Genomic DNA, 24,840 nt, shown 5'->3' on the forward strand with positions numbered 1-24,840 from the left:
TCAATAAGCATGTTCCATGCCTGCCCACATTCTTGTAAGTCAAAATTCTACAACCCAATTGTCAAATCAATCAAAGTATTGCATTTTCCATAAATGATAGTAAATTCCTCAGATTTTCTAATATAAATAGAGTTAATATTGTAAGCAGTGTTAGGGTTTGTGTGATAGGGAACCTAAAAATAAAAATTTGAAAAATAAATGATTCAATCATGTTTTAGTTATGTATTTAATAACAGATACAAAAATTAAATTATAATTTAAATAATTGTTTAAAATATGTTAGATATTATATTATATTTAGGGTAATTGTTTTAAATAACAAAGTTATTGGAAATATTTTCAAACGTTGACAAATGTCTATTACTGTATATCACTGATAAATTAAAAAAATTTCTTTATGTTTTATAAATAAGTTGACTCACTGTGCTATATTTGAAAACAACCCTTATATTTATGAATTATAAAACTAATTTTAGATATTATTAAATATTAGTTGACAATAAACTATTATTAATTTATTTATGAACATATTTTATGTTAAAAGACTTTGTATAACTATTAATTTGTAACATTTCAATAATTTATACTACATTAATTTAATTTTAAAAAATTAATTGAAGTTATACATGGCATACTGTATTTTTCAATGTTTTTATTTTTATTTAATGAAATTCTGCATTTTAAAATTCAAAATTCGAAATCTAGATACAATAAAAACATAAATTTGTTGTTTTCAGAATTTGCACTATTTTGGATCATAGAATCCGGAAACAAATTTCAGAAACAGAAATTCAGGTTTTCTACCAAACACATATTTGCTGAGCTCAATAAATTTAGAAACATAAAACATAATCTAGATTGTTGACCAAACAAACCCTAAAATATTGACATTGATATATTGATTTCGATTGGATTGTGAAGTCTTTAAGATATATATATGAATGAATAGATCAATATTTTATGATTTCGACAAGTTTACAAACATGTATATTTATTTGTATTATTATATTTATATTAATGGTGTTCTGTTACTTATTTTTTGTGTTTCATCATTTGTTCTACGATATAATGAAAATGTTGATTAATTCCTTATGTTAATATTGAATAAAAAAAATATAGAAATATCAACATATCGATAAAAAATTAATATCATAATTTTATGCAATTTGTCAAAAATATAATACTGATTAAATGTTTTACTCAAATAAACATTTGAAATCTACTTGTATTGTATTTCAGATAAAAGTTAGCAAATAGGGTGAAAGTATTTATACATTCTGTTACATAAAATTGTGTGTTTTTAATATATATATATTTATAAATTTATCAATTTGAACATAATGTTCAATTAATCATCATGAATTGGCCTGGTAATAAATAAGTGCATGATCTTGATAAAGGACTAAGAGATTATACCTACGAGTTTTCTTGATACCCAAATATTAAAATTAAATGAATAGTAGGTATTTATTTTCATTAATCTGAGTGACCAGTTTTCACCTTCTCTTCTTTAATTTTTATCTACTTATATAGGAAGAAATTACGTAATAATTTTTATAGATGACTCTAGTAAGATTTCTAAGGAAAAATTAATTTTGAGTTGCTTTTAAATGAAAAAAGTTTTGAGAGTACAAAATTGTGTGAGATAATGCTTAAATTGTGAATAATTATAGAGAACATAACTAGCCAATATCAAGTCGTTGTAATATTGTGGCAAGTATTTCTGCCTGTCACGCGAGTGACCTAGGTTCATCCTTGGCAATGGCGATTTTTTTTTTCACGCACAAAAGGCAAAACAAACATATTTGATATTTATAATATCTAAACTATCATCAATTGGTTGTTGAGTACAGTGGTGAGTGTTCTTGCTTATCACTTGGGCAACTCGGGTTTGATCCTTGAAATACCAACTGTCACAATCGCTCTTTCAGAAGCTTCTCTTAGCGATTGTGCGGCACTTGTTCCCGCTCACGAACAAGCCAGCCAACTCGATTACGGACTGCCGATGGCACACCGAGTGCCTTTTGCAACCTCCACCCCCGTTTTAGGGAAAACGGATTTAGAAAACGGGTTTGGAGAAAAGGTTTTCGTAAGAAGATTTGTGAGTGTGAATAAAGAAAGAAAGATTGTAGTAGACTAGAAAGCAATAAGCAACAACAATGGCTTTATAGAGTACTACTCCGGTTCTTTAAAGTATTTGTTGAGTGCAACGCAAAACTGCTTTACCCTAAAAATCTTTCGATTTCGTTGCTATGTTCAGCAATTAGTAATCACTACAAGAAATTTGGACTTTAATGTCAGTTGAAAAAATTAAAAACGGATATATAATGTCAATTTATATATATATATATATATATAAAGATCTTTAATGTCATTTTTAAATCGATATTAAAGATATATTTTAATTAGGCTACAATGTCGGTTTAAAACTGCATTGTACATACCCATTTATTTTTTTCCCATTAATAAAAGATACCATTTATTTCATGTCTCCATCTTTCTTTTCTCCCCCAAACCCTCTCGCCTTTGACCGTCATCATTGTTCGTCGTTGTCACTCGCCATGCATATCACTCCACCACCAATTGTTATTGCTCGTACAAGAACCTCTTCGTCAGCTCATGTAGGTCCGTTTGCCCGTGTAGCTCGTGCAGCTTATAGAGGTCAGATCAGTTAGAGAATTAAAAACGGCAAGGAAGATGAAAGGGCAAAAAAGGAGGTGAAGCGGCAGAGAGAAGATGAGACGTTTCCTTGCAAATATTTCTTTGTATTTTTGTTTTCTTGTATTCTATGTTGGTATACAGAGGCATTAAATAGACTTATATAATTTTAATAATAAAGAATAACAAATATATTTGTAAACTTTTGATTGGCTAGGATAAATATTTCCTCTAACAACTTTTCCTTCTAGAAGGATGATGACATGGATTGAGAGTGCTGACTGTTTGTCCATGTGTGCTGCTGACATGTTCTTCTCTTTCTCTAACATCCCCTTCAAACGAGAGGGTACGTCAAGTACACTGAGTTTGGAACGAAGAGACTGGAAGTGAGAATGTGTGAGAGGTTTTGTGAGGCAATCAGCAAGCTGACTTGCCAAAGGAACATATCGCATTTCTATGGCTTCACGAAGGACATGATCTCGTACAAAGTGAGCATCGATCTCAATATGTTTTGTTCTAGCATGAAACACTGGATTGGTGGCTATGGCAGCAGCGCTTAAGTTGTCACACCAAATAATTGGTTTGACAAAGGACAACATCCCAAGTTCCGACTTCAATTGATTGAGCCATTTGACTTCAGATGCAGTGTGTGCTAAGGCTCGATATTCAGGTTCGATACTAAATCGGGCTATGGCTGTTTGCTTCTTAGATGACCAAGAAACTAAGTTGTTTCCAATAAATACACAGTAAGCTGCAATGGATTTTCGATCATCGATGTTGGAGGCCCAATCTGCATTCGAGTAGGCAGAGATTGATAGGGTTGAAACAATAGACCAAAATGTTTAGTTGCACTGATGTATAGAAGGATGCATTTTACAGCTTGCCAGTGAACATCTGTTAGTTTTTGAAGAAACTGACTTAGGTGATTAACTATATAGGAGATATCCAGTCAGGTTGTGGTGAGGTAATGTAAAGCTCTAATGGTGCTTCTGTAAATAAATGGATCCTCAAGAGGAGTGCCATCGGTAATTGACAGGTGCTTTCTAAGAACACTAGGGGATGAGGTGGGCTTCAAGTTTGTGAGTTGTAAACAATGTAGAAGATCATCAACATATTTTGCTTCATTTATAATAAGGCCAGAATCAAGGTAGTGAACTTGAAGGCCCAAAAAATAAGTGAGTTGTCCCAGGTCTTTGAGAGCAAAAGTGTTGTCCAGTGACCGAATGAGTTAATTGACTGTTGAGGGGTCATTTCTAGTTACAATAACATCATCAACATAAACCAGAAGAAAAACTACCGATGACTGCTTGTTATAGATGAATAGAGAAGAGTCAGACCGTGAGTTTGTGAATCCCCATCGAAGAAGCTCCTTTGTGAGAGCAGTATTCCAAGCCTGAGGTGCCTGTTTTAGGTCGTAAAGGGCTTTGTCAAGCTTGCAGACGTGATGTGGATAGGATGGATTTACATACTGATAACTGGCAGAAATGCTAGTTATTATAAGCCTTTTATTTAGAATTATGAGGGCTAATAAGTAGAAAATGTGGTGTAATACTTAAAATTTGCGAAAAATTGAGTTTTGCGTCAATTAACACATAAATCCTCACTAACCCCAATATTATGCGTTACTCCATGCCAAAATGTCCATTTTTTTAGCTATCACAGGAATCAAACGCATGCGTTTGAAATAAGCTATCGCAGACAAACGCATGCGCTGAAGCCAAGCGATCACAAAGACAAACGCATGAGCTAAGCAATCGCAGACGGTAATCACATGCGTCCAACGCATGGTAGTTGCGGTAATCGCATGCGTCCAACGCATAGGAATTGTGGTGACCAAATGGAGATTGCAAGCACGGAGTGATAGCCATAATAGAAGATCGCAAGATGGGTAGAACGCGTTGATAACTTCAGCTAAATTAAGCTCGGACGCATACCTTGGGAGTATCAACAAGATAAGGCGATGTGACAATGCCCATACCGCGACAAAAGCAACAGTGAGCCATACCGTCATCATTATAGCTGTTGCATCCAAACTCTATAAATAGCCCTTGGGACCTTCATTTTAAGACATCCGAATTTCTGCCTCAAGGCAGAAGTTTGTGATCACAAATGAGAGCTTGAAAGAGATTTTCAGTGAGAATTTTTCATCTCCATAACCCAGACCAAGTGACGATCGAAGCATTCGCTGAAGATAGAGCTCGAGAGAGACATTTCCACCATTCAACCATGGCACCACCGGCAGTCTTGATGCAGAGTCCTTCCTTTCTCTTCTAATCTCTGTGTTGTATTATATTTTAGCTTAAGTTATTAAGATATTTTGTGATTAATGCAAATCTTAACTCCTTCATTGTCGTCTTCTTCATCATCTTCATCTCTATCATAGTTTATCTTCAGCGTTTATTTATCAAAGACAAGCGTATGCTTAATTGTGTAGCCTAGAGATAGGACGCATGAAGAAACCCACCGACAGGTGTGCGTTGTGCAAGTATAGTGAGTTAATCCTCTTTGCTTGGTGAAAGGTTGTAGCAACGCCTGTCTATGGGATGTTGCATTGCTTGTCTATAAGTTAAATAGCCGCATCTAACTGCCCGAGAAGGTTAAAGATGGAATGCACTAAAGCAAAGTTCGCAATTTTTCTAGAGATAGACACAATCTTATTCTCGATGCAACCATGCATTATAGAGATATAGTCATGCGGCTAACCACCGAGAGGTGTGCGATGCGTTAGTGCAATGAGCTGGGATTACTCGAGCGATTTAAGATAATAAACATTATTATGCATTAATGGTTGTCGTGTCTCTACTTATTCTCATCACAAATCTTCTATTGCTCAATCTGTTTAGTTAGGAGTAGGAATAGTGTGTATATCCATTAGACTTCTTTTTATTTTTCTTTTCATTGCCTCAAACGCACTGCTTCACAAGAATTATTGAGTGACAAGTCCCTGTGTTTGACTTTGGATTACCCGAGAAACTTGCGTTTGCGTTATACTTGGCGCGAGCGTAAGAAAACTTGTGATAGGAACGTGTGGTCATTGCATATTAGTTTAACGCATCTTCATTTCGACGCATGACCTCAGATGTATGGGTGCAAACGCAAAAGCCATGTTTAACGCATGAATTCATGTACAGTCCCATCCGTCTATAATAAATAAATAAAACAATTCATTTCCTAAATAATCAACACATACCCGAAGAGCTGTGTCATATACACATTTTCTTCTAAAGTTTCATTCAGAAATGCATTGTCAAAATCTAGTTGCCGTAGACTCCAACCATGAGAAGCGGCAATGCTAAGAATCACTCGAATTGTTGAAGGCTTGACAACCAAACTTAATGTTTCAAAAAAGTCTATGCTCGGGTTCTGATGAAATCCTTTAGCTACAAGTCGTGCTTTGTAACGTTGAACTGAACCATCAGAGTTGCGCTTGATTCTGAACACCCATTTGTGCCCCCACTATATTCATGTCTGGTGTAGGAGGTACAAGCAGCTAAGTTTGGTTTTTCATCAAGGCAGAATACTCGGCATCCATGGCCTGCTTCCATAGAGGGGAAGCTAAGGCATCTTGAGTTCGGGTAGGTTTGGTGGTCAACCAGTCAACAAAGGATGAAGTAGTGAGGATTTTTGGTTTGAATATACCAACTTTCTCTCGGGTTATCATAGAATGAGTAGGTAAGGGAATAGGTTTGGCTGATGAAGGATTGGTAAGGTCAGGTTGAAGGTGTCGGGTGGAGGAGGCAAGGGGTACACGATTGGGTGGTGATGATGTTGTTAAACGATCAAGTAGACGATCAGGTATAGGTGAACAATCATTTAGAAAAGGATTTGATAAACGATCGAGAGAGGAAGGGACAGGTAGACAATCGTTGGATGTAGATAAACGATCACGTAGATAATTGGGTGTGGATAGACGATCGTTTGGGATGAGAGAGGTGAACGATCGGGTTGGATTGATATTGGTAGCTAATCGTGTAAGGATGTTGTTGGTAAACGATCGTGTAGACGATTAGGTGAAGGTAGGCGATAGGTGGTAGGTAAGCAATCGTCAAGAAGTGAACGGTCGTTTTGAGATGGATCGTGTGAGCAATCGGGTAGACGATCTGGTAGGGGTAAACGATTGGTTGAGTGATCATGTAGTAAGGGATTTGGTAAACAACTGTGTAGGCGATGGGTATTTGGTGAACGATCGTGTGACAAGGAATTTGGTATACGATTGTGTAGGCGATTTAGAGAAGGTGAACAATGGGTAGTAGGTATGCGATCGTGTGGTAACTGGTTGGATACACAATCGGGTAGACGATTGGTGATGGGTAAGCAATCAGTTGGATTTTGTGGGCGATGAGCAATAGGTAAACGATCGTGTAGATGTGGGGTAAACGATCGTGTGGTAGTTGGTAAACTATCGGGTAGACGATTGGTGATAGGTAAGCGATCAGGTGGATTTTATGGGCGATGAGCAATAGGTGAACGATTGTTTACTTGTGGGTAGGGATTATTGGTTGGAAGGATGGGCAGGGTGAGTGTGGGTGAGGGATTGAGCTGATTTTTGATATTAGACTGAGATAGATGGGTAAAGGGAAACTCATCCTCATTGAAGGTGACATGCTGAGAGATGATGATCCGGCCATCTTTGATTAAACATTTGAATCCTTTATGTTGTCGACTGGGGCTTAGATACACACATTTTTCTGAATGAAAGTTGAATTTCTTATGTTGAAAGGGCCGGAGGTATGGAAAACAAGCATAATCGAAGACCTTTAACTCTGCAAAATTTAGGCTCTTGTTAAATAGAATAGAGACAGGGGATTTACCTCGTAGTACCTCTGTTGGAAGTCCATTAATAAACATGGTGGCAGTGAAGAAGGCATCCCACCAAAAACTCAAGGGTAGGCTGGCCTGTGCTAGTAGTGTGAGGCCGGTTTCTACAATATGTCTGTGTTTTCTTTCTGCTCGACCATTTTGAGCAGAGGTGTAAGGGCATGATAACTGGACTAGGATTCCATTTGAGTTTCATAGCTGATGAATTTTAGCATACTCACCTCCATTATCAGACTGTAGAGCTTTAATTGTTTTGTTGAATTGATTCTTAGCATATATAAGAAAGTGCTGAAATGCTTCCAAAGCACCACTTTTTTGTCTCAAGGGATAAATCCAAGTGTATCTACTATAATCATCAACAAACAGCATGTAGTATCTAAAACCATCTGATGAAACAATAGGGGTAGGTCCCCATAGGTCAGAATGAATCAGTTCAAAAGGTTTGGTAGCATGGCTTTCAGACTTAGAAAATTGTAGATAGTGAGGTTTACCCAAAGGACATGATTCACAAAACAAATTCTCTTCATTACTTTGAACTTTGAGATTGCATTCACTAATGATAGAATTCAAAATTTTCATAGAAGGATGACCTAAACGTCTATGCCATATGGCTTTAGATACAGCTACATTAACTCTTGTTGTTTGTCCAGACAAAATTAATGCAGACATGTTCTTATTTATGTTCAAAGGCCTTCTGTCCTCAATGTTCTGATTCTTCCATCCCTCTTTCCTTTCAATAGCTACTTGGTCTAGGCGATACAACCCATCCTTAATGTTTTCTTTCAGTAGTGTTTGACCCGTACGTTTGTCCTTAACAATGCAATGCACATCATGAAATTCAAAGTAGATGTTATTATCTTGAGCTAACTTAGGTATACTAACCAAATTCTTTGTGATTTCAGGAACACACAATACATTCTCAAGTATGACAGTATTATTTCCATCAGATAATAAGGTATCACCAACACAGGATATTTGCAGTTTATTTCCATTTCCTACTATAACTTTCTCATTACCTGAGTATTCCCCTGGATTGTTCAAGTTTGCAAAATCAGCCGTGACATGGTTTGTAGCTCCACTATCCACATACCAATTCAGATCAACCACTGTTTCTGGACCAGCAAAAGGATTAGAGTTTTGGGCAGTTATGAATGCGGTGAGGTTGGGTAGGGTATTGTTACTAGGATTTAAGCTCTGTCCTCCCCTGTTCTGTCCAAAATTCCCAACAAATTCTTTGTTAAAACGATTAAAGCACACAAAGGCTGAATGTCCATATTTACCGCAAACTTGGCATGTAGGTTTGTTGCCATGACCACGACCTCGCCTCGACCAGTGTTGGAGTTGCCATTGCCTTCTCCACGTTGTTGATTAAAGGAGGGTCGAGAGTTGATCTGGAGGTAGCTGTTCATCTGTTTGGATTCATTGGAGTTTCGACTTTGAACCATGTCTACAGTAAGGACAATGTTACCAAGGTTTCTTTGAGCATTTTGGTGTTCTAACCGCTTCTCATAGATGAGAAGCTCGGACTGCATATTAACCCAAGAGATATCCGATTTTCCTTGTATGACAACGATGACCAGATTGTACACTTCCTCCAGACCAAGAAGAACTTGAGATATTAAACATCGTCTAGGTACATGACTTATAGCCTATCCTAAGTTATTGACATTGGTTTTCATAATGCGTAAATAGTCCTCCATTTTAGAGTTACCTTTCTTGATAGTCTGAAAAACATGGCGAAGAAAATCTTCTTTTGCTCTTGATTGCACACCAAAGAGGTCTTGGGTAGCTTCCCATAGATCTTTAGGGTTGTTGAAGCCTAACAGTTGCAAGGCTACTTCAGGGGTCATCGAGTTATAGAGCCATTCGAGTAGTAGGAGATCCGTTGTGACCCATTGCTCGAACAGAGGATTTACTGTTCTAGAGCGAGCGGAGCTCGACGAGGCTTCATCGGTGCTTTTGGCAACGTCTCTACCTTGAAGGAGACCGGAATCTTAAATCATTGCTGAGACGAACAAGATTTTTCACTGTGAGATGGCCTTCTAGTTTATAGCTTCTTAATATGGGTAATGTGAGGGTTTTCCATAGTAGGTAGTTGTTTCGATCGAGTTTCACAGAGGTGATTTGGTTCAACAATTGATTCAAGGATGGGTTGGGGAAAATGGCGGTGGTTGAGGAAGATGAAGCATTTGAAGAGGCGTTGGCCATTAATGTTTCCTTATATTCTGTGTTGGTATACAGAAGATTTAAATAGCCTTATACAATTTTAGTAATAAAGAATAACAAATATATTTGTACACTTTTGATTGGCTAGGGTAAATATTCCCTGAAACAACTTTTTCTTCTAGAAGGATGATGACATGGATTGAAGGTGCTGACTATTTGTCCATGTGTGCTGCTGATGTGTTCTTCTCTTTCTCTATTTGTACACTTTTGATTGGCTAGGGTAAATATTCCCTCTAACAACTTTTCCTTCTAGAATGATGATAACATGGATTGAGGATGCTAACTGTTTGTCCATGTGTGCTGCTGACATGTTTTTCTCTTTCTCCAATAAGATCTCCGACGTCGGTCAGCTCGTCGTCTAGGTTCGTTTGTCGTTCAGCTCATTGTCGTTGTGGATCTGTAGATATGGTCGTGGGTTTTTCAGATCCAATCGTCTATTTGCTCGATCTACTCGTGGGTCTTTCGATCCTGCCGTTGGCATGGTGATTCCCAAAATTTCCAATTTGAGTCTTATGATCTGGTGATTGTGGGTTTTTCAGATCCGACCGGTTAGCTCATCATGCAGGTTTGTTTCAATCTTTCATTTATTATTCGCAGTTACTACAATCCTCTCTTTCTATTTCTCTTTCTCTAAAGCTTTCAATTTCAAAACCTATTCTCTCACAGCGAAGCCATCAACGTAATTGAGAATTTCACATTATCTGCATTTTCTTAAAATCTCTCTGTTTTTTTCTCTCTTTGATTTCTCTAATGATAAGGAAATCTTTATATTCTTCTGCAATTTCTCACCATTGAAGTTGGGCTTTAAAGCTGAACAAATATATAAATAAAAAAATTTGTGATTTTGCTTTTGCTTAATTCATTATAGTGTTTGTTTTGAAAAGCATAGACAAGAAATGGATTTTGTTTCAGGCAGATTTTTCACTAGGGAAGCAAAGACAATTATATAAATCAACAAATTTGTGCTTTTGCTTTTGCTCAATTTATTGTATTGTTTGTTTTGGAAATTAGAGACAAGAAATGGATTTTGTTTCGGGCAGGTTTTTCATTATGGAAAAGACGAGAATTTATACATCGAAAGAGAGAAAGATTGGAAGGAAGTAGGTGAGTGATTTGGGTTCGGTTAGATTCAAAATCGAAACCCTTCATTTCTCCATTATATAACACTTCTTTTTGGATCTATATGTTATAAGAAAATGTTAATTTTAATTTAACATACATTTGGGTTGACTGATATTTATAAACCATGACTAAAGTAGTCGTATGATTTATGAAATGTAATGGTTATTAAACAAGTATATTTATCAAATAGTTTGTGTGCATAAGACCCACGTGTCTACTTTGTTTAGGAAATTGCCAGATGAAAATGGAGAAAAATAAAACAACAGAATATTATGTTTCTCCTCTTTGTTTCATTTAGATTCAAAGACAACAATTCTCTATATCAGAGTTCATTAAGTAGCTTTGAAAATTCTTGTTCATTAGTCAATTAATCAAGGAGAAAGTAGAAGGGTGCTATGAAATATCCAAAGAAAATAGAAAAGAGTGAAAGGAAGAAGAAGACACCGGGGATTAAGTGGTACGGCTATCAATGCCTACATCCGCTCTAAGAAACAGCTACAAACTTTTTTCATTCAAGGATCGATCAAAACAAGAATACATGAAGGTATATTTCTTCCTTACCACAACTCTCTGGCTCTGTTTTTTCTCTCTCACTGAATCAGAATCGAGGAAGAGCTTTATTTTTCTTTTACATATTTTCTTTCTTTTTATAACAACAAAATATTTCAAAAAAAATAATACATAAAATTATCAGGAATAATTCTCTAACATAATTTGTTTTGTGTCATATGCATGATGGGGAGTGTTGGACCACAAAATTATTTGGCTTCAAATTTTACTGGGTAAGTCGAAATTCACCTTCCTTTTTAACAATCTCCACCTTGAATTTAGACTTGTTTGTATCTATTTCTTGATTATGTGATTAATCAATTAGTAGATATGTGACCTTGAGCAATTTCAGACAATGCTCAAGTTTTGTACGTGTAACAACTTTAGTTAACATGTCTGCTGCATTATCTTCTAATTTTACCTTCACTATACTGACTACCCCTTCTTCAATTATATCTCTGATGAAGTGTAATTTCACATCGATGTGCTTTGATCTTTCATGGAATTGTTGATTCTTAGATAGATGTATTGTACTTTGATTGTCACACATTATATTGACTGTTTGTTGAAGAAAACCAAATTCTTCTAGAATTCCTTTTAACCAAATAGCTTCTTTTACTACCTCTGTAGTTGAGAGTTCTACTACTGACTATAAATTTGATTTCCAAGAAATTACATTTACCCAAATATGAAAGGGTAGCCTATTAAGGATCTTCTTTTGTCTAAATCTCCAATATAGTCAGAGTCTACATATCCAAACAACTCTAATTTTGTAGATTTAGGATGTTTATAGAGTAGTCCTCGATTTTTTGAACCATTTAGATACTTGGAAGACCCATTTAGTAGCTTCCCCGTGACTTTTACCAGGATTACTCATATATCTACTTATTAGACTAGAGCAATGTACAATATCTGTGTAAAGCGTTGACTCAAATACATAGCACGGCTAGTTTAGTTCTTACATAATAAAAATTATACATCATGTAACTGACAAAAGGTATACAATATAAATACTACTTATCAGATCTACAACATGCATTCATCATTTTTTTCTTGTAAGCACTAAACTATTGTAAAAGAAATCTTCGAGAAGTAAAAGAAAAGAAAGTCTTTCCCATGGACATAGGCATCTTGGCCGAACCATGTAAACATCTGCCTTCTGAGTTCATTATCCTATTCAGCCGGTTGAAGAAATCTTGCCATACACATGTTCCTCGATTCTCTAACACTCGTGGCTCATTTTCAGCCATAATTTTCACCAACCTCAACTAATTTTATGTAAAGTTTTAGGCCTTCAGTGGAAAAATTGGAGTTGGGCTTGCAGACATCAGAATAACCCAACAAAATTGGTATCAGAGCATTTAAAGATCATCAATTCAACTTTTCTTGAAGCATCAAGATTCTCGAGAAAACAGTTCTTGGCATTCTTTTCAGGTTAGTAATGACTGTTGCAAGGTTTGAAATAGAGAAGTTTGATGGGAATGGTGATTTTGGCTTATGGAAAGCCAAAATCAAGACAATTTTTAGATAACAGAAAACTCATAGAGCCCTTTTAGACCCATCTACTTTGCTACCTACGTTAACTGGCAGGGTCGAGTTTACCGTCACTAGTAAACCCGCGCCTACGCAAATAATATTTATAAATCACTAAACTAACTACTTATATTAACTGGTAGTACAGGCGGCAAGTCTGGGGTCGAATCTCAGGGAAGCATGGAAGATTATTTCATCAAGTTTGTTTTCAGTTAAAGTGATAAATTGGGGGATTGATATGGTTGGATAATTGAAATTGCGTGAAAAAAAATGCAAGAAAGGTAAAGATAGAAGCGCAATTAACCAAGATGTCTTAGTTTAGAGGAATGGATTTGTCCAATGTAATTTAGATCATTGACCCAATTTATGACTTAAATTTCTTGTTTCTGCTTAGCCCAATTGATTGGAATCCCAACTAACGGTCCTAATTATCTAATTGGTCAAAATGCACAGAAAAAAAATCTGCTCCATACAAATTAAAGAATCTCATTAAGATCTAGGGATTACGTTAAGATGAATGTTAATTTCCAACGTGTAATTAAACAAACAAAAATGAACAGTCCTTTTTGCCTAAGTAACCTATTGCTTTCAATGGGATTTTTCTATAAATATGTGCCAGATTTTACAAGGTAATCTCAAAAGCGTTAAAATTACATGACAAAATTATTGGGCGTGAATTAACAATCAAAATCATACAATTCATACATATAGATTCAGATCAGAACCCATAAATAAGTTCGAATAAATCATTAAATTAAAATCTCATAAATTACACCGAGTTCCTCCGAATGCCTAACTAAGAAACTAAAATCTTACCTTCCCATGGCAGATGAGAAGCTACAATCTGGCATTACCCAATTAACTACTAAAGAAACGCCCCAAAATATAAGTGGGTGAGAGAAAAGAAGGAGAAAATCGGCTAGAAACTGATGGTGGGCGTCCTCTCTTCTGACCTAAAAGGGAAGAAATTATATAGCACAGGGTCGCAGCGTTGCAACGCTACAAGTAGTGTTGCAACGCTGCCTAGCACGCGCATCTGTCATCATGTTCGCAGCATTGCAACGCTACCCTGTTTCATCTAATATGGGCAGCTACTGCCATATAGCATTATAGCATTATGCAATGCTCACAGGGGTGTTTTCATCCATTCACGTCCCTTTGAAGCCCGGTTGTTCAAATTAGCTTCTAATTACTTCAAATTAATCCTAAATAGCTCGTAACAACTGATTCTACCTCCAAGATGCTTAATATCTACAAAATCATCAAATAAACACATTAAACATAATAACGATCGAGAATTAAGCAGAGGAAAATAGCACATTGTTGGTGCTATCAAATACCCCAACTTAATTCTTAATCGTCTTGAGCAAGGTGAAATCACACATTAACACAAAAGATTCACACATTAACACAAAAGATTATGCTTGCTCAATCACAAAGGTCGTTACTCAAGTTTTAACAGTCTATAAGGATTAGATTTACAATAACAAATATTATCAGATTACAATCAATCAATGAAGCACGTTCAAAGATGATTCTAATCCTACTCATGCATGAGTGAGTCAAAAGCCCTACTAATTATGCTTGCAAAACCCGGAATGGTTCTATAAGGCTTTTAATTCGTTTTCTCCGTACACTGGCTCAAAGGTTCAAGGGCCAAGCTTCCTAGACTCGACTTTGTAATGACACACTTAAGAAAAACCAAACTTTTATTTTACCCCTCTTATATATATATATATATATATATATATATATATACCACACAAAAGAGGAAGCCTTATTCAGACACATCACCTTCGTTTTGGCTTACCCACACGAGTGTCATGCAAGTCATCCAACTACGAGTAATGTCTCCTAACAAGGAGCAAATGCTTACTCATTCCTCAGAGCCGCCCCAGATTAATCATAACTTAAGAACGAGGAGTAATCCCCTTCGAAAATAACATACAACTTGCTTCTACTTTACAATACACTCTGCCTTTTACAAAGTTGCTATTTACATACTCTACACATGGCTTTTACAATACAATACAAGAGTTTGGCAAAAATGTATTACTAGGTTGAGCTTTTAGTCACTTAACACGTATTACCTAAGCCTTTCGGGGTGACAATGAAAATATAAGCCCCATAATATGACTCTAAGCATGCAAATCCTAATTTCGTTGGACAAGGGACTTAAAGATGCATGAGAGATAAGAAAAAATTTTAAAACAGGCTAAAAAACATGATCATGCTCTTTAAACATAGTTTCATGCAAACCTAATCACAAAAAGGATGTGTCATCAACTACTTCTTCGTAACAAACCAAGCAAAAGAGAAATCAAGAAAATAAAGCACACTTGTCCGAGCATAGCACTCAAGGACCCCAACAACCACCACATACCCTCATCCCCAACTTAAAATAATACATTGTCCCCAATGTATTTCCCAAATAAAGCACAATAAAATAAAATAGTCAAGGGAACAGAAAACCTCCCTTGATAACGCTTATGCACATAGGATGGTGGTAAGGGGCTGCATTAAGTCGATCTTCTTCCTCTTTTAGGGCAAAAGGAAAGATCCACAAAAACAAACAAAAGAAAGAAAAACTACAAAACAAAACCTACAAAACAAAAAAAAGAAGTTAGCCTATTGAAAAGAAAAGAAAAATAACAAAGGTAAAAGAAAAGAAAAGAAAGAAACCGAGGGCAAAGAGTAGGAAGAGAAGACTAGCCTCAGTCAGAATCTGGAGAATCTGGATCCCTCTAAAGACCACTCTAGAAACCGATGCTAGCGTAGTAAAGACAATTATCCTAGCGATGAAGTTCATCGTCCTTTCCATATGTCTCATTCGACGAGCAGCCTCCTAATTTACTCCTGCAACTCAGTGGCTACCTTGAGCGACTCAGTGGACATCCTCAATGCCTGCTCTGTGTAGAACTCCCATATTACTAGAACGTCGGTCTAATCCTAGGACTAGAACGAGGGATCTCCTTTATTGTAGGAGCCTGCTCATCCTCTCTGTCATCCTCGTCATATGACGTCCTCATCTAGTTGATCTATTCCTCTTCCGTGTAAAGCAACAATTTAAGACCTGCAGATGGGAGCACGATGCCCCATCCTCTTCTTGTCCTCTGGAATCTCCACCCTCGACCTCCGGCACAACTCCATAATCAAGCTTGGGTGCCTCAGGCTACTAGTGGTGGAACAACGTCCACAACAGCAGATTGAAGCCCTAATGACTCGTCCAAAAATAATGGACATCCCCTGGAAAAGATAGTAAAGGAACTTAGCCCTGTCCTTTTTGACGTCAATGAGATGCAGCATTGGCATCAACCTAGAATACACGAATGCATGCTAGATCTGCCCACTGAACTCCTGGACCACACAAGGTCTGAATCACACCTCCTCCTCTTGGAACTAACGACAGTAGAACCCACTGTACTAATCATTGAAGTCACGTAAAGCGTAGACTTCGTTGATGCAAGATGACGAAAAAGGGACCCTAACACCCCTAACCAATGAGAAGTCCCTACTCTCGTCGATTTTAGCATAGAACTCCCTAACTAGGGGAACATATGCCTCACCAACACGGCCGACCAGAGACTCTCACCCCCTCTCTTGAATAGCATCAGTGATGTGTGGGTAGTAATTAGCCTCCAAGGTTAAGGCTCTCTCTGGAACTAGCCTCTTAGAAGACACTACGTCATGGTATCTATCTAAGGCTTCCTGAGAACTAAACTTGGGGTGCCCAAAAGTTGGCTTGGGGTTTTGTTTGATCCCACTGGAACTCACCTTACTTCTTCCTACTCTCCTAAGACCCATTCTAAAAGATTTTCACAAATGGAAAACACAAAATTTGGCAGCCTGGGCACTCTCACAACTCTCCCTCTAAACTTTCAACTCATAAACCACCCATAAACTCTCACACTCAATCAAAGTTCAACCCGCACGCAGAAAAATCCCAACCATTCACATATATAATAAATATCCACAATATCCAAATCTTCAAACTATATAAAATCAAACAATGATCTATGTAAAATCAAAAAATCTCCTACCATTCACTAACAATATGCAATAATATGAAAGGAATGGAAAAAAAAAATTAACCCTAGAATTGGAGAAACCCAAAAATGCCAAGAACTTGCTAGACTTTCAAGTTTTGAGAAAAATCCAGAACAATGGCTTTAGATCTAAAGTAAAACGTGGGGATTTGAAAGAGATAAAAGGGGAAAATGTGCTTTGGAAGTAAAATGATGAAGAAATAGAGAGAAAACAAGGGTGGGGAGTGCTAAGAATAGAGAGAAAATGAAAGGAGAATGTGGAGCGGAGAAGGACCGCAGCATTATAATGTTGTTTTGCTTCACAGCGTTGCGTCACTGTGCCCTAATTTTCAAAATTGATTTTTTATTTATTAAAACCTTAAAAAAATCAAAACCCTAAAAATATTAAGAATAAATAAATAAATAAATCTAACCAAAAAAAAAAAAAAAATTAAAACCTCGCTGCCTCTAGGAAGCGCAAATTTTTAACGTTGGTTGCCCGACTTGACCTGTCCCCTGTCCCCTGTCAAGGTATAAAGAAATTATCGTATTTCTCTGGTCCCTTCTTGGATGAGTTAATATAGCCTAGTGAGGCTATAAGGTTTCTTATCTTCTGAAAAGAACCGAACAGCTCAAATTTGAATTTTTTTGGAATATGGTAAAAAAGGAAAAAAGAAAGAATCGAAAGACTCAAGTAACTCAAAAGAGTCGAAGGAAAGAAAAGACACAACTGACTCATAAGGACTAGGGGAACAAAACTCGAATATATATGAAATATCAAAAGTTAGAATAGGGCGAGGTCTTTTGACCTCTAACTTTATCACCTGGATGTCGTCAGATGTAAGCACAGAATTCTCCTTCACCTCACAAACTAGCAAGCATTGAATGATGTCCTCATCATCACTTGAGTAGTAGCACTTCGCAAAGAACTCGGCCTCTGAGGTATAGACGATGGACTGCTCTGAGGTGCTCTCCAGTTTCTATGTGGTATCTGTTAGCTGGGCAACATGGGTGATCAATTCTTGCTGTTGAGCTTGAAGGTCCTACTAAGACTGAAAAGAACTATTAGCAAGTTCAGAAGTTGAAAACCCCAAATTTATACCTGGGCATGAATCTCTAGAAAGCGGTTCCTGCTCCTCCACCGTGTCAACAGGGACTACCTCAGACTTCTAGGTCCTTGGAAAATCAAAGGAATGGTCGTGCAATGCATCCAACCTCCTAGTTGAAGTTGAAAGTCGAGCAACAAGGTCACTTAGACTTTGCAAATCAGTCCTAGCCTCTGCCTCAGGGCAATAACTCTCTTGTTGGATGCGCTTGAACTCTTGTTGCCTACGGAGGTTGTCCTGTTCAAACTTAAAAGTTCTGTTAGCAAGCTTCATAGCCAAAGCCTCTAAAGATGTACCTGACTCTGAAGACTGAGCGTGAGTCAACTGGTGTGGTGCTGTGAAATCTTGGCCGCCAAAACCCTATTGCCATCTTGAGTATCTATGGCCAAAGGACTCCCCCCTCTAAGAATGGTGAGGCTCGTAATCCCAAGGATCATAATACCCCTCCTCAGCGAATCCACATACTGCTAGCATCCACTGCAACCTCGGGCATGCTTGCATGGAATGCCCCTCGAGTAGGCAACCCCTGCACACCTCTACTTGTGGTTTCTTTTTCACCAAGTGGCCAACTAAGGAAGTCAACTCGGTAAGCTCGTGGCAAAGGCCACTTACCTCGTCAAAAACATTTGCAACTCTACCTTTGGACGTCGAAGACTGATTCAGAATCCTACCACGCTCAACTACATAAAAAGAAAACAAATCAAAGTAAAAGAAACTTTAACTAAAATCTAACTAAGAAGAACTAATTGGCTTCCCCGACGACGACGCCAATTTGGCAAGGTCGAGTTTACTGTCGTCCGTAAACCCGCACCTACGCAAATAATATTTATAAATCACCAAACTAACTACTTATACTAACTAGTAGTACAAGCGGAAAGTCTGGGGTCGAACTTCAGGAAAGCACGGAATATAGTTCTTAAGTTTGTTTTCAGTTAAAGTGATAAATTGGTGGATTGATATGGTTGGATAATTGAAATTGCGTGAAAATAAAAATGCAAGAAAGGTAAAGATAGAAGCACAATTAACCCAAATGTCTTAGTTTAGTGGAATGGATTTGTCCAATGTAATTTAGATCATCGACCAAATTTATGACTTAAATTTCTTGTTTATGCTTAGCCAAATTGATTGGAATCCCAACCAATGTCCTAATTATCTAATTAGTCAAAATGCATAAAAAAAAAAATCCGCTCCATACAAATTAAAGAATCTCATTAAGATCTAGGGATTACGTTAAGATGAATGTTAATTTCCAACGTGTAATTAAACAATCAATGCGATTTTTCTCTAGGTTGCTAGGAACAGTCCTTTTTGCCTAACTAACCTATTGCTTCCAATGGGATTTTCGTATAAATGCGTGTCAGATATTACAAGGTAATCTCAAAAGCGTTAAAATTACATGACAAAATTATTGGGCGTCAATCAACAATCAAAATCATGCAATTCATACATATAGATTCAGATTAAAACCCATAAACAAGTTCGAATAAATCCTTAAATTAAAATCTCATAAATTACATCAAGTTCCTCCGAATCCCTAACTAAGAAACCAAAATATTACCTTCCCATGGGAGATGAGAAGTTACAATCCAGCACCGACATGACTGGATTAACTACTAAAGAAACACCCCAAAATACAAGTGGATGAGGGAAAAGAAGGGAAAAATCGGCTGGTAGGCGTCCTCCCTTTTGACCTAAAAGAGAAGAACTTATATATGACAGGGTACCAGCATTACAATGCTACAAGCTGCGTTGCAACGCTGCCTAGCGCGTGCGTCCGCCATCATGTTCGCTGTGTTACAACACTATATGTAGCATTGCAATGCTACCCTATTTCGTCCAATACGGGCAACTACTTCCTTATTGCGTTGTGCAACGCTCGTTTGAGCGTTACAACGCATCGTCTAGGGGTGTTTTTATCTATTCCTGTCCTTTTGAAGTCCAGTTACTCAAATTAGCTTCTAATTGCATCAAATTAACCCGAAATAGCTCGTAACGACCGATTCTATCTCCAAGATGCTCGATACCTACAAAATCATCAAATAAACACATTAAACATAGTATCAAACGAGAATTAAGCACCAAAAAATAACACATTTTCGGTGCTATCATTAACAGCTCAAGAAAGGGAAGATATGGAACTCTTATTCTTAGTCTTAGTGACAACATTTTGAGACAGGTGATTGATCAGGACATAGTCTATAAAATATAAATCAAGCTGGAAGGTCTTTATGCAACCAAGGATCTTCCTAATAAGATGTTCTTAAGGGAGAAGTTCTTCACATTTAAGATGGATTCTGCTAAAACACTATCTGACAATTTGGATGAATTTAAAAAGATAGTTTCTAAGTTCAAGAGCCTTGGTGAAAAGATTGGTGATGAGAATGAAGCTTTTATTTTGTTAAAATCTCTACCCGGAGCCTATAAGTAGGTAAAGAATGCCTTGAAATATGGCAGGGAGTCGATTACCACTTATGCCATTATTTCAGCATTGAGAACCAAGGAGTTAGAGCTTCATGTAGTGAAAAAGGACCAGTTTAATGCAGAAGGACAGTTTGTCAAAGGCAAGAACAAGCAAAACAATTCTAAAGGAACTAAAAATCAGTCTAGTGAAGAGCATAAGCCAAAAACAAAACTAAGATGTAACTACTGTAAGAAGAAAGGATACTTAATGATAGATTGCTACAACTTAAAAAGGAAAAATCAAGAGAAAGAGAAGGATAAAAAAGGAAAACAACTAGAAGCCTTAGTAATTGAAGGATCCTATTTCTATTATGATGCTCTAGCCTTTACTAGAAATAAAACCAACCAAGTCCCTTAGGGAAGCATGATTGGGTCTTCGATTCTGGCTGTACCTATCATATGACACCTTTTAGACCCTGGTTTAATACCTATAAGGATGTAGATGGAGAATCAGTGTACATGGGGAACAATGAAGCCTGTAAAATCAAAGAAATTGGTTCAATATCTTTTAAATTAAAGGATGGATCAGTCAAGCTTTTTAGAAATGTGAGACATGTACCTTTACTCAAGAGAAACTTGATATCTCTGGCTATGCTAGACTCCATTGAGTGTGAATACAGGGGAAAGAGCGGAATCATAGAAGTTATTAAGGATTTTAAGGTGGTTTTGGTTGGTGAAAAGATTAATGACCTCTATATTGTTAGAGGATTAGAAATGATGACTGATGCCTACACTATTTCTACTGCAAATATGATAAAGGCAGACTTGTGGCACAAAAGACTATCCCATATCAGTGTAAAAGGGATGCAAGCACTGTCTAAACAAGGTATTTTACCCAAAAGGATTAGTTAACACCTCTCTTTTTGTGAACACTACATCCTAGGGAAAGCAACTAGATAGAGTTTCACAATCTCAGCATACCACCAAAAGGATACTAGACTACGTCCATTCTGACCTATGGGGACCATCTCTTACACCAAACCTTAGTGACTCAAGGTATTTTCTAACCTTAACAGATGATTTTTCTAAAAAAAGTTGGATTTACTTCCTAAAACTAAGGATCAAGTCTTTGGGAAGTTTAAAGAATGGAAAGCTATGATAGAAACTCAAACATCTATAAGGTTAAAATACTTTATTTTGTGATGAAGTTTTTGATAAGTTATGTAGTGAGAATGGTATAACTAGACAAAGGACTGTGAGGTATACACCTCAACAGAATGAGGTTGCTGAGAGGTTAAACAGAACCATAATGAAAAGGGTAAGGTGTTTAATATCTGATGCTATCCTAGGTGAAAGTTTTTGGGCAAAAGTTGCAGCCTACACTGTTTACACGATAAATAGGTGCTCATGCACATCTCTAGAGTTAATTACCCCAGAGGAAAATTGGTTTAACTATCCTTCTAGTTTTGACAACCTTAAAGCATTTGGATGTGTGGGGTTTGTCTCCAAAATAAGGGAAAGTTAAAGGCCAATGATGTTAAGTGCATGTTTGTAGGCTTTACTGAGGAAGTCAAAGAAGCTAAGATGTAGCATCCAGTAGAGAAAAAGTTCATAGTTAGTAGAGACATTACTTTCAGAGAAGAGGAGATGTTTATGCAAAAAGAAAAGAGGCTTGAGGATGAAGCTAAGACCTCCACCACAGGAATTGAGTTGGAGATAACCACTGAGCAACCTACAGAACCTAATCTACCTAGGAACTTAGAAGATGTAGAGGAAGTAGTAGGGGAGCAAGAGCAAACCGTTAATATACAGCTTGACTTAAATACGTATGTCTTAGCTAGAGATAGACAAAGAAGAATCATTACCCTTCCAGCTAGATATACTGAATTTAACTATATGAATCTAGTTCTTAATGTTGTAGTACCTTCTACTGACCAAGAACCAACAACCTTTGAAGAAGCAACAAGTTATTATGATGCAATGAATTGGATAGAAGCTATAAATGAGGAAATGCACTCACTAAATGTGAATGATACTTGGTCTCTAGCTCCGCTACCCAAAGGTTATAAACCAGTAGCTTCCAAATGGGTTCTTAAACTCAAAGAAGGTGTCTCATATGATCTAAAACCCAAGTATAAGGCAAGGTTGGTTGCAAAGGGATTTACACAAAGGAAAGGAATAGACTATTCAAAGATTTTCTCTCCGGTTGTTAAACAAACTTCTATAAGACTTCTCTTATCCTTGGTTGCTCAAAACAATTTAGAATTGTATCAACTAGATGTGAATACTACCTGCCTACATGGATATCTAGAAGAGACAATCTATATGATACAACCTACGGGATTTGAAATTAAAGGGAAAGAGAATCTCTTTTGCCTGCTCAACAAGTCAATATATGGGCTAGAATAATCACCTAGGTGTTGGTATAGTCGGTTCAATGACTATATTTCTAGCATTGGATTTAAAAGAAGTTTCTATGATATATGTGTTTATGTAAACACAAGTTCCTATAAGGAAAAAGTTTACTTTCTCATATATGTGGATGATATGTTACTGACAGGTAGGTTCAAGGAAGAGCTAACACTTGTCAAAGATCTCCAAAAGAGGGAGTTTGACGTGAAGGATTTGGGAGAGGCAAGTAAATTCCTAGGAATTGAGATCTAAGGGACAGAAAAGAGTCTGTTCTAAGCAATAACCAACTTAACTATTGTGAGAAGATCCTAAAGAGATTCAATCTAACTGATGCCAAACCTGTAAGCTTACCAATTGTTCAGCATTTTAAGTTATCCTCGGCCAACTCTCCTAAAGATTCTGACCAAGAACATCTAAAACAGATGTCTACTATACCCTATAGTCAAGCAGTTGGAAGCTTGATGTATTTAATGATTTCTACCAAACCTGATCTCTCATACTCAGCTAGCCTTGTTAGTAGATATATGTCTAACCCAAGTAAGAGACACTGAGAGGCCACTAAATGGATCCTAAGGTACCTTATTTGGTCCAAAAACTTAAGACTAACCTATCAGAAATCTACAGAACCAAATCTAGAGTTATATAGATATGTGGATGCTGATTATGCTGGTGATTTAGACAAAAGAAGATCCTTAACAGGCTATTTGTTCCTTTATGGTCCTAATCTAATCATCTAGAAAGCTACATTACAACCTATAGTGGTCCTATCTACAACAGAGGCTGAATACATGGCATTAACATAAGCTATTAAAGAGGCATTGTGGTTTAAAGGACTATTGAAAAACTTTGGATTAAATCAAAGAGTAGTAAAACTCTACAGTGACAACCAAAGTGCAATACACTTACCTAGAAACCCACAATACCACACAAGAACAAAACATATTGATATAAAGTATCATTTCATCAGAGACAAAGTATAGGCAGGGGAAATAGAAATCCTAAAAGTTCATACATCAGAGAATGCAATCGATATATTTACGAAACCAATACCAAACCTCAAATTAATCAAATGTCTCGAGCTAGTTGGTTTCGATCTTCCAGACACAGGGTAAACAAATTAATCAGAATCTGGAAGATTAAAGATTGCATGCATTAGAGTCAAGATGGAGAATTTGTTAAGCGTTGACTCAAATACATAGTACAACTAGTTTAGTTCTTACATAATAAAAATTATATATCATGTAACTGACAAGAGGTATACAATATAAATACCTATTGATCAGATCTACAACATGCATTCATCATTTTTCTCTTGTAAGCATTAAACTACTGTAAAAGCAATCTTCAAGAAGTAAAAGAAAAGAAAATCTTCCCATGGACGTAGTTCTAGATCAAGAGCAAAGAGTTTTCAAGCTTATAGGCTGAAACAAGCATCTAGATCATGGAACATTAGATTTGACACTGCGGTCAAATCCTTTGGCTTTGATAAGAACATTGATGAGCCTTGTGTCTACAAGAAAATCATCAACAGCTCAGTAGCTTTCCTGGTACTATATGTGGATAATATCCTACTCATTGGGAATGATGTAGGGTATCCGACTAAAATTAAGAAATAGCTAGCTGCCCAGTTCCAAATGAAAGATTTGGGTGAGACATAGTATGTTCTATAGATCCAGATCATTTGGGATCGTAAGAACAAAAGGTAAGCCTTATCTCAGGCATTGTACATCGATCAAATATTGATCAGGTACAGGATGCAGGATTCTAAGAGGGATTTGTTATCCTTCAGGCATGGAATCATTTTGTTTAAGGATCAATGTCCTAAGACACCTCAAGAGATAGAGGAGATGACACGGATTCCCTATGCTTTAGCTATAGAAAACTTAATGTATGCAATGTTGTGTACCAGACCTGACATTTGCTATGCAGTAGGGATTGTCAGTCGGTATCAGTCCAATCTAGGATTTGATCACTGGACGGCGGTCAAGACG

General features: G+C 36.9%; 1 protein-coding gene across 1 annotated transcript; it reads right to left on the reverse strand.

The window, feature by feature from the left end:
* Nucleotides 1–745: 745 nt before the first annotated feature.
* LOC150035241 (uncharacterized) lies at nucleotides 746–19,636 on the reverse strand. Its single transcript, XM_090315282.1, is given in 11 exon segments — nucleotides 746–818; nucleotides 2,941–3,448; nucleotides 3,536–3,552; nucleotides 3,996–4,133; nucleotides 5,849–6,065; nucleotides 7,698–8,685; nucleotides 8,757–9,447; nucleotides 18,147–18,397; nucleotides 18,650–18,717; nucleotides 18,781–18,848; nucleotides 19,596–19,636. Coding segments are annotated over 11 exon segments (3,060 nt in total).
* Between the last annotated feature and the right edge of the window lie 5,204 nt (nucleotides 19,637–24,840).

Source organism: Benincasa hispida, chromosome 7, assembly GCF_027475165.1.
Source record: "Benincasa hispida cultivar pf3 chromosome 7, pf3_genome.v1.1, whole genome shotgun sequence".
Taxonomy (NCBI): domain Eukaryota; kingdom Viridiplantae; phylum Streptophyta; class Magnoliopsida; order Cucurbitales; family Cucurbitaceae; genus Benincasa; species Benincasa hispida.